The sequence below is a fragment of the Ruditapes philippinarum genome, unplaced genomic scaffold (assembly GCF_026571515.1).
Source record: "Ruditapes philippinarum isolate M1 unplaced genomic scaffold, ASM2657151v2 ctg9734_1_1_1_1, whole genome shotgun sequence".
Taxonomy (NCBI): Eukaryota; Metazoa; Mollusca; class Bivalvia; order Venerida; family Veneridae; genus Ruditapes; species Ruditapes philippinarum.
This window is the reverse complement of record NW_026860362.1, coordinates 20,124-31,642: the sequence shown is the minus strand read 5'-3', so window position 1 is coordinate 31,642 and position 11,519 is coordinate 20,124. Positions and strand designations below refer to the sequence as shown.

The 11,519-nt window shown below is 30.8% G+C and overlaps 1 protein-coding gene across 1 annotated transcript; it reads left to right on the top strand.

Moving 5' to 3' along the window:
- The first annotated feature begins 4,241 nt into the window (after positions 1-4,241).
- On the top strand, positions 4,242-10,970 carry LOC132759794 (lachesin-like). The gene is made up of 6 exons (XM_060751642.1): positions 4,242-4,887; positions 5,969-6,179; positions 6,899-6,946; positions 8,029-8,058; positions 8,746-9,036; positions 10,028-10,970. The coding sequence occupies exons 1-6, from the start codon at positions 4,675-4,677 to the stop codon at positions 10,165-10,167; spliced, it is 933 nt and encodes a 310-aa protein (XP_060607625.1). The 5' UTR covers positions 4,242-4,674; the 3' UTR covers positions 10,168-10,970.
- The last annotated feature ends 549 nt before the right edge of the window (positions 10,971-11,519 follow it).

Genomic DNA, 11,519 nt, shown 5'->3' with positions numbered 1-11,519 from the left:
GCCAAATCTGTTCAACAAAATTACTCGTGGGCGAAAGGTAAGTTAATAAGCTAAAGTACTTGGTTCAATGAACAAACTTGCTATACATGAACCAAGTAAAACTAACTTAACTAATATTAAACAGAACAAAACAGATCATTTTTTTAATTTGACTGGTACATAATCATAGTGTGATAATGCATTTATACAAATAATAAAATTAAATAATGTTTTAATTTGATATACTGGTGATTAATTAGTATGTACGTCCAAAATCGGATTCCACTCAATGTAAATGATACTTGAATTAAAACATTTATACATATAATTATACTGATAAACAAGTCAAGTCAAGTAGTATATTTCATTGGCAAAAATACATGTTTATCACCAAGCACAATAATACCAATGCTCAATTCACTATGGAATGGACAAACTAATATAAATGGTATTCGTTTTCTATTTGATTCATACTGCATTAAGTACATATCCTTCTTCTATTAACAATTTATGTGATAAACATCTTGATAAAGCTTTACCTGATGAGTGACATAACACACCTTTTGTATTTCAAACACATTATAACCGAAGCTAAGTTCTCTTTTAAACAGCTGATTGCGTAAAATCTATTTTAGGATGTGTAGACTAATAACTTTTGATATATCATTAAATGGAATTATTTACATCCATCTGCGAGCAGGTGTCAAGGCAATGTGGAAGCGAGTCAATTCGTTCTGACACATTGGACGAGATCCACGACTTAGTCAAATATATCTTCTAGAAGAGTATTATCAAGTCTGACACAAAGCAATTCATTTCAATGTATGATATAAAAAAAAACGCTTTGCCCTACCGCAATGTAAAATATAATAGTCATTGTAGTTAATAGTGTTTCATGTTCTTGAAAAATTATTAATGAATTATTTAAGCAAGCATTCACTTGTATAATTCTTTACCAATTCGTTAGGGTTTTCTTTTCAAATAGAAGTATAAAAGTATAAAAGATTAATGAATACAATGTTTGATCAATTTAGCCATCAATACGCTTATCGTTCTGGCACATCATTCTATACCAATCCCGTAATTTACAAGATGTAGTGAAACAGAATTTGCAAATCAATCAATCACCTAATCCTACTCATACATATTTAAAATGCCCCAACCAAAACCATTCAGTTGAATAAACGATGAGGTAGACGGACTATAAAAAATCAACCAAGGTATAAATTCAATAACTCAAAAGGCGCTTTCTATGTATTGCAGTTCTTTTTATTCTGTTTGTCGTCGCCATTTCCCTTGAGACAAAACTGCATGGCGTCTTATGAATTATTACAAAAATTATGTATGTATGGGCACGCTTGTTTATGTTCTGATATGAAAAATGAAGGAAAATGCAATGTTTGAAAGAAATTTATATTATTATAATAAATGACTCTATTGTTTGGGTTTATGATTATACATAACTATATAACCTTACATAAGTTATTATTTTTATATACTTTTCTAAAACTGCACATTTGTAACAGCTCATGACGCGAATATAAAAGTTATACACGGCTACTCTCAGTTTATAAAATAATTAGATTTTTCTCTCAAATGATGGAAGTGTGCTGTATTTTATATTTGTTATAAAGATTCTTTACATGTTATATTGTCGTAGATAAACATATATTTGCAATATAACTTACTTCTAGCGGCTCGGGTTATATATGCATAACCTGTCAAATATCATTTTAACTAAAAGTATTAGTGTATGTAATTAAATATAAAACGAGGCTGTTAATTCTTTATGATATTTCTGACACAAATTTCATTTTAAACTCATTCAAAATCGTATGACAAGAACAACAAAACGGTGCTTACAATACAAAAACTTGCAGTACGGGATAATTGAAATTGTTCATCCAGAAATCATTAAAAGGTAAAATGTTATATCTAATAAAATATGTTGGTTAAATTTATGAATTATACTAAAATCATGTTGTTGCCAAAATTGTATGGGTATTTCCGAAATAGCGGTGACACTGAAAGTCCGTGTTAACTACTTTTACACAATAAAATGTCGGCGACAACTTATTGTGCTGCTATTTTTCTATTAAAGTTTTAATAATCTACAAATGTTGTAGCGCAAGCGCTATTCGATTTGTAGGAAATATACCTACAATTTTCTTCTATACAGGTATTTTGGAATTGTACTTTTTCAAATTTAAATAAAAAATCAAATCTCTAGTCCTCTATTCTATAATAATTCTAAAATTACAGGCAGCATATATATGTATGTTGCTTTTTACATTTTTACATTTTTGTGCTGATTTATACGAACAAGAATGTTAAACAACATATTGCGGACCGATATATATTTGACATTAGAACAAAGCACTAATTGCTTACTGTACTAATGAAATTTTTGGATCAGCATTTAATACTCAATATAAAATGTGCCTCCATTGTCGTTAAGTAACAGTTGTGCCAAGTAGTATTGTTTGCACCTACAATTCAACCTACGGCATTATTTACTGTATGGCAAAGTTTATTCAAAACATATTTCCTTTGGTATTGTCTGGTACAGTTAGATGCTACAAAACAAATAACATTTCTTAAGAATGATTCGTTTATTTGCCTGATGAAATTACAATATACAATGTATGGATAATGTTTAATTTGTAGCTTAGGAAACATGAATTTATATTATGAAATTTATCGATGTAGTCGTTCATTTAGATTTAAAAACTTATAAAAGAAAGGCTAAATAACATAAATTTACAAGAAAATATTCATCCTTGTTTACCGCTCAAATATTTTACCTCTAATCAAAACAAAGTTTTAAATGAAACTTGAAAAGTCAAATACCATAAGTTTTATTTGCATTTTTATATCATATTGAATGTGTCTAGAACAAGCAAATTATTTTGCTGGAAACCAAATCACTGTTTTTACTTTAATCTTGTTAGATAATTAGATTGACAACAAAATACTTTTCATACTAGTTTGTCCATTTGAAATCTTACAAAATCTACTGAAATCGTCAAAAATCCGGAAAAGGAATGATCGCTCAGAAGCATTAAGGTAGAACACCCCTAATGGGCACTATAAGGAACTGTAAAATTGACAACATAGGACAGTTATATGCCTTAAATGTCACCTGTATGCAAAATTTAAACCAAATTTACCATGTGGTTTATGAGTTATGGACATTTTTCTGAACTAAAACTTTGCCATTAGAAGGGCTGTTTTCAGAAATGAGGAAACTCTACATAATCTATAATATCATCATAATGATAATGAAAAAGGTTTTCCTATTGTCATTGTTAAGAAGCAAATAATGACATTTAAGTAACAAATTAAACAAGCAAAATGATTGTTTTTAAATGAAATGTTTTTTAATATGTTTAAAAATGTAACCCTACCCCACCCATTTTTAACACTTATTTGACAATTCCCTTATGTAAAAAGCCTTATTTAAAATATCCCTTAAATTTTCCACAATGAGGGGCGGTTTTCAAAGTTTGCCTAAAATTTCTTAAATGTATATTGGGTGGTCTTGCAAAATATAAAATACTTTTGCCGTGTAGTTTTTATTTTATTATACTTTGAAAATATCTGGTATCATATTTGCTATTGAATTTGGAATTATTTAGTAAATAAATACCTACAATAATTATATAATTCAAATGAAACACATTTTTCTTCCATAAGGGATCTGAGAGATTAATAAAAAATGTTAAAAAGAAAAAAAGAAAGAAAAAAAAGTTGCCCCTCAGTTTCAATACACTTTCCAGTGATTCTAGCCTATTTGAATACTCTTGAAAGTGGAGATTATGCATTAGGGGTGTACTACCTTAAACACAACAAATTACATGAAAGTAGCAGACTCGGTTTGTTTGGGTCTGTCCATGAGGTATAAAGCAAATTTGCGACATTCCTGTCGCCCCCTAGCATCGGCTTAAACGGTCCTCAACTTTCAACACTTTAAAGTGCGGGAATCAATGATCTCGAAAGAGCAGAAAAAAACATAGCATAATATTTTTATTAGCAAAATATACTACAATATATCTGTATTGATCACTTGATTGGTGTCAGCTTCAGCAGCTGTAAATCGCATTTTAATAAAAAAAATGTTTGATCTTCAATCTCAAATATCCATCATTTAGACATGTAACAATGCATACAAACAATTTGAAATAATACAAATACCTTTTTATTGTTGAACAAGTTTAAGTTTCTAATATTCGAAACATATTGCAAATTTCATTATTACTGTAATCTCATTATTTTCTAAAATACATATAGTACCTGTATAGAAACTGGCGTCTACAAAGGGCACAGCAATTCTAAATATTTTGGGTGCATATTTCATTGACATTTCAATTAACACTGAAAGCATGAACTAATACCATTGGCAAGATGAAAATCCAAAATATTTTGATTGCTTTCTTGCATATATGCAGGTAGTTTGTATCTAAGTGATTTTCAGCTCACTTAACATTGATTGTTTGTAGCTGTTGCGAAGTTTTTATATATATTTTTGCACGATATTAAAGTACAGTCACACCCGAGATCAACGGGCATTCAAACGAGAGACTGAACATGACCTTTATAGACAAGTGTACTTTATTTGGAATTTTCTCTATTATATTTAATCAATGAGGTGTTTTCGCATAATGTCTTTATTTACAGACTGGTCTTTATTTGATAATGATCTTTTATACAGGTTTGTCTGTATGTACATTTATCGTTAATTTTGTGGTTATATCACAATTTATAGATATTACAAAGGTGTTTCTGTTAATTTCAGCATACGACTTTGACGGTCCCACATACTTTATTCCTCAACCCCACAACGTTACATTTCATGTAGGGCAAACAGCAACATTGTTGTGTTCTGTAGAAAACCTTGGGAACAAAACAGTAAGTAACAACACATTTTTTTATCGTTTAAATTACGAGAACCGGAAACAAAATTATCATTTCTAGAGTTTGACAGCATTTTGTACCGTATCTTGAGTAATGAAAGATACTACTAGTATCTGTATAAAACGTGTTGCTTTTTATTTAACGCAATAACGATTCCTAAGTAAACGGCATATTACAAAAGTTGAAATTGTCATTCTTTATAAATACGATTTGCATACAAAAGACATTTCGACGCCTGTCTTATCGTTAAATGACATCCTTATCGGGCATTAAGTAAATAATAACTAACATTGGTACGTACAGTGGTGATGCATAAATTTATCAAACAAGTACATTATATTGTTTATTGACTGATGAAGGCTATTAAATAGCCGAAACGTAGGTCTTTAATAAAATTACAGAAACCTGGCCCACTTTCTTTCGTGTGTTTCACTTGTCTATACGATATTGACTTGTTAGATCATAAGTTACAGAAAATGTAACCCTCTTTAATTCAGTACATAGGGCAGAATGTGTTTAAAAGTTGCAAAAAAAAAGATTAAGAACAATGAGAAATGCTTATAAACTGAAGTAAATAGCGTTGTTTAATGTGTGGTACTTTGTAATATAAGTAGCAAAATGTAGCAAAATTGGTATTTAATAATTTCTGACTTGAATACGAATTACAAAACCACAATATCTCGTACTTATTGCTAAAATGCTTAAGGTTGCTCAGCGATATGGCCAATGAGTAACTTTTATGAAGCGAAGATGTAACAGTCGGATTTATTTTTCAAAAATAGAAATAACAGCATTATAGGCTCATTTGACCTTTTAATCAGTAAAACGACAATGAATCAATCGTCTTATGTTTGAAAACTTAGAATGTACATTACTCGGAGGTCTGCTTAATTACTCTATACATCTAATGATTGCAACTTCATGACAAAATGACAAAATTCTTAGTTGCTTTTTATTGTAACTACTAAGAGCAATTAACAAATAAACAAAATAGGGTTATATTCTAAAGGTTTGGTACATCCAGCATCAAATTTTTATTTTAGTAATGAAATTTTAAATACTCTTTTATTTTTAGGTCGTTTGGAGAAAAGCTTCTGATCCGCATCCAATCGCTATCGGAGAGTTTGTTTACGCCCCAGACGCAAGATATAGTGTCAGGATCTCAAAAGAAAGGCGAGAATATAATCTAGAAATACACAACATTAGAAAGAGTGATTCCGGTGTTTATCATTGCCAAGTTAGCACGAAAGATAAACTGATAAGACACATATTATTGACGGTGGTTGGTAAGTGTTTGATACTTCAGTATGTAAAATGAAATAGAAACAAATCTAATGTGAAACAAATCTAATGTGAAAAAAACTAGTTTTTTTCAAAGATGGTTGTGGACGATATAACGGTTATATAAACTAAGTTAAGTTATTTTATTTAAAAATGACATAATAAGCGTTTTGAATTGTAAAGAAGCAGATTTGTTTTTATTGTGGTAAAGTTTATAACGTTTATACTAAAAACACAGTTTATTTTGTTAGATGGCAAAACCCGATTGTTCATCTTTCAAATATGGTACACACATTTCTGATGTGCATGTATATTAAAAAAGAAAGATTATCCACTGCGTATCGTGTTAACAAGACTTAGTTATTTGTTTGGATAATTATTTTACTTTAAATTATATTGCAAATATGTATGCAAAATATGGCCCCCGTGACCGAGTGGTTAAGGTCGTTTGCATTTCAACACTGTGGGTTTGAGTACAGCAAGGGTCATTAGGTTATTTCATGTCAGGACGTTTCCTGCTAGTTTACGTCACGTCGGTTGTACTCAGGTACCCATTGATGCCTGCCTGAAATAATGCCAAGAGAGACACCTGAGGTCGTCCGTAAACCAGTAAAAGCTTAAAAGTCTCCATATGATCTCTGCAGTGCTTTTACGACGTACAATCTTACTCTAAAAAGTATGTTAAACTAATGTAGCTCATGAACTTTTACCATTTTAACTTCAGGACGACCGAGGGATTCACCATCACGAGCTGATCTTAAAGAAGAATTAGGTAGACAAAACTTCTTTATAAAACCTGGACAGAACAGATATTTGATTTTCTACAATTTGTTAAGTCGATTGTTATAAGAGAAGTTGCATAAAACCAAGAATTATAAGATTAGTTTTTATTGCAAAACATATTTTTATTTGGATATTGTTAGCATATTTTCGGAGTGTCCTGCATTGTTCCATGCTAAATATGTAGATTTTGTCGTTTTCTTGTAATGGCTGACTTTTTTTTTTATAAATAATAATAATATGTTTTACTATTAGATTATGATAAAAGAATGATGTTATCAGGAAGTCGGTAAATGTGGGTTTTTTTTTCCTATCAAATCTCAGGGTATAAATAGACTTTTACTGTTATAACTTTACACTGCGTTACCGTTGACAATAAAGTGAGGAGCACGTTACACTAATTAACGATATATCTACCAAGTTGTAACTATAAAAAATGTGATCGTACTCTTGAATAAAGCGGCAAAAACATGTTTATCTCTATGTTTGTACCATTGAATAAGGCGGCAAAAACATTTTTATCACTATGTGTGTACCATTGAATAAACCGACAAAAACATTTTTATTTCTATGTGTGTACCCTTGAATAGGGCAGCAAAAACATTTTTATCTCTTTTTGTACCCTTCAAAAACATTTTTATTTCTATGTTTGGATCCTTGAATAGGGCGACAAAAATATTTTTATCGCTATGTTTGTACCCTTGAATAGGGCGACAAAAACATTTTTATCTCCATGTTTGTACCCTTGAATATCCGACAAAAACATTTTTTATCTCCATGTTTGTACCCTTGAATAGGGCGATAAAAACATTTCTATCTCCATGTTTGTACCCTTGAATAGGGCGGCAAAAACATTTTTATCTCCATGTTTGTACCCTTGAATAGGGCGACAAAAACAATTGTATCTTTATGTTTGTACCCTTGAATAAGATGGCAAAAACATTTATATCTCCACGTTTGTATCCTTGAATAGGGCGGAAAAAACATTTGTATCTATATTGTCGACATTAGAACATTGGAATAGCACATTATTAGAAAACAAAACGTTTTAATCATTTTTTATTTGTTTTACAGGAGACGAAAGTCCACCCTACATAATGCCAGGTAAGTTACAGAATTAAAGAGAAAAAAAAATAAACTGAAAATTTGTTAAAAATTTAAAAAAAGCAATTCATATGAGCCGCGCCATGACAAAACCAACATAGAGCGGTTGCGTAGAACATGGATCCAGACCAGCCTGCGCATCGTTGCAAGCTGACCAGGATCCATGCTGTTCGCTAAAGTTAAACATGATGGATCCTGATTAGACTGCGTGGATGCGCAGGCTGGTCTTGGGCCATGCTGGTCCCAAACGCACTATGTTGGTTATTACATTTAATTTGTGTATCAAAACAATCCACCTATTATACGTTGTTGTTATTTATCTGCTTGGTTTATTTACTATTTATTATAATGATTATTACTATTGACTATAAAATACGATATTAAATAAAGATTATTATTGTTTCAAATAACAGTATCTTCTTTGAAACAAATATAATTTGCCAGCACTGTTTGAATAGTGTATTAACCCCTATTAATAAGTTCTCGTGGAATATTGGAGCACTTATATGATTTTGATATTTTCTAATTGCTTAACAGTTGTAAGAAAATGCTGCCGGTTTCTTTTTGCCGCACCATGTCTTGACAAATTCAATCCACATTTCTGCGTGAAAGTGTAATATCTTGAAACGCTTTGTTTGTCTTTTAATGATTTTGATATATTTTATTTTTTCTTTATTTTTCACACAGAAATTGTTTTATCTGGTAATGAATACGTCAATAGCGGTGACACAATACGACTGATATGCAATGTGACCGGAAATACAGAAATACCTCAGGACGTCGATTGGTTCAAAGATGGCGTTTTATTGCGGCCTTTTAGTTCTTCAAAAATTAACGTGAAAAAAGATACGTCAATAACTCGAAGACAGTTGGACAGTGTTTTAGAAATACGCAATGCTAATTTAGATGACGATGGTTTATATATATGCAGGAATTCAGAAAAACTTATAGCAAGTCTGAAAGTGAATATCTTAAACGGTATGTGGATGTCTTTATTCTGTGATAAATATGAATCGCAAATAAATATCTGTATTAATCGATTTCATTTTTCAAACTTAAGTATAAAGCTTTGGTATATACAGAATTTTTTTCTAGTTTGATTGTGCAGGAAGCTAATAGATTATAGATTATAAGACACACTTTTTAATTCGTTCCTGGAACCACTAAGCACTGAGCAATGTATCCCATGCAAACAATGACTTGCCCCGAGCGGTGTTTGAACCCATGCGGCTAGTGATCATTAGATTACTAGTCCGACGCCTTAACCACTCGTCCATGCCACCACTTGAAGCTTTTCCATTATTCATAAAAAAAATTTCAATAGATAGTTTTTGCCATAGATTAATAGGTATATATGCCATCCTGGCATCGAAATACGGGCAACTAGTATTTTTTTTTCAATTATATGTGCATATTTGTTAGTGTCTCTACTAATAAGTTCTGAGAAGTAAGAATAATTATATTTATCTGCAAAGACCTCCAATAAAAGCATATAATTTTGTCAAATGAAGATTATTTCTTAATTTCATCAAAGAAAAAAATGAAATGAAAGTTTTTGAAAATTTTGAAAAGTAAAATGTTGTACATGCATTACAAAATGATAATCTGTATTGAAAACTTTGTTTACAATTTATGCTCATGATCCAGAAATGTAAAACATTTAGTTGAAGGAACACGTTATTGTATCAATAAGATAAAAAACTTATTGCTGTAAATTCTGTTTCTACAAGCAACATAAGAGCATTAAATTTACTTCGGTTACAGCCATAAAATGGAAACATTATAATTGCTTTCCATAGCTTTAATAGCGATTGTACATTAATTTGTATTACTAGTATGTTGATTCTTTTAAAGATGCTATTTATACCATCTAATAGCAAATGTCAAATGATTATCTGAAAAAATATTTACCGATTATTTAATAAGTGATTATTATTGAATATATTTTGACTTCTTCATATCATTGTAGAGGAAAAATCAAACACAGATAAAAGAGGAACTGCGGGTGATGCTAAAAGCGGACAAATGTGCAACAAACAATGGTGGACTTTATTCTTCTCAGTGTTTCTTACTGCGATCGTCACAAAATCTTTCATCTACCTCAGCTGACGGCACTTTATGATGTCATAACTTTAATGATGACGTCATGTGATTGTTCTACAATTTGTTCTACATTCCAATTAAATTCAACATGCGTGTACACATTGAACGGATATCAAAACTGTATCAATCAATACAGGTAGTTGCACCATTGCCGGCACAGATATTCTATTTATATCATCACATTTTTCAAAATGATTCATTTTCCAAATGATTCATCTAATATAGGTTGTAGTCTATGTTAAATTATATCATTCACTCATAGATATTTTGGTCCATCTATTGTACAACATATTCGAATCATGTGGGGTTATGAAACCGACACTTTTTAAGTAAATGAAGACAATTTCGCACTAGCATTGACATGTCTTACTATTATTTCCACCAGAATAAATGCAAATAACACTAATTTGTATATAGAAAGCGAAAGTACTGTATGTGTCTGTTTTTGACAATAGTTATAATGTTTTTTATACAAATATAAATAAAAACTAACAAGTTTCCGCTCACTTGAATAATGCATATTTATATTAACTTATTTCAATTTTGCTTGAAAAGTTATTATTAAAACTGTTTTAATCTTTTTTGTGTGTTTATAGAATTGTTTTTGAATGAAGCGAAATGAAATAACTGTCAAACCCTTAGACACGTGATGCATTGTGTTTTATATAATCATCACTTACTTTATATTGAGGGTCTTTTGATCGACAAAAATACATGTGAGCCGCGTCACGACAAAACCAACATAGTGCGTTTGCGACCAGCATGGATCCAGACCAGCCTGCGCATCAGGATCCATTCTGTTCGCTATCGGTTTTACTACTTGTAATACATTGTAGAGTTGGTAAGCGAACAGCATGGATCCTGATCAGACTGCGCGAATGCGCAGGCTGGTCTGAATCCATGCTGGTCGCAAACGCACTATGTTGATTTTGTCGTGATGCGGCTCGTGTAACACTTATTTCGTTCACATCTGTTTTGCCTGAAAACTCTGAGATGAAAGAAAACAATTAAAGGCCCAATAAATTTCGAGAAAGCTTTCAATTTTATTTGACCATAGCGTTTAACTGTATAGGCCCTGTATTAGATTCCAAAGTATAACTTACTTGTTATACACTTAAATTATCTATTATATTTATTATATTATGTTGTGTTTTTGTTATTGATATTAAAGCGAAACTATTTTACACTAAATATTACTTCTATCAGGTGACTAGCAACTAACACGCTCTAAATCTATTATTAAAACAGAGAAAACAATTTCTACCGTTTCATAAGAAGATTTTTTTTAATTTATATTAAGGCGTAATGTGCCTTCAGGTGTAGAAAATAAGTAACTATTACTTGAAATGTTGTGTGTT

Excerpts from the sequence above, each read along its gene's own strand:
- LOC132759794 (XM_060751642.1), top strand. The coding sequence starts at position 4,675 with ATGATCTTTTATACAGGTTTGTCTGTATGTACATTTATCGTTAATTTT. Across the intron at positions 6,180-6,898 it reads CATATTATTGACGGTGGTTG|GACGACCGAGGGATTCACCA; the intron begins GTAAGTGTTTGA and ends TTTTAACTTCAG. Across the intron at positions 8,059-8,745 it reads TCCACCCTACATAATGCCAG|AAATTGTTTTATCTGGTAAT; the intron begins GTAAGTTACAGA and ends TTTTTCACACAG.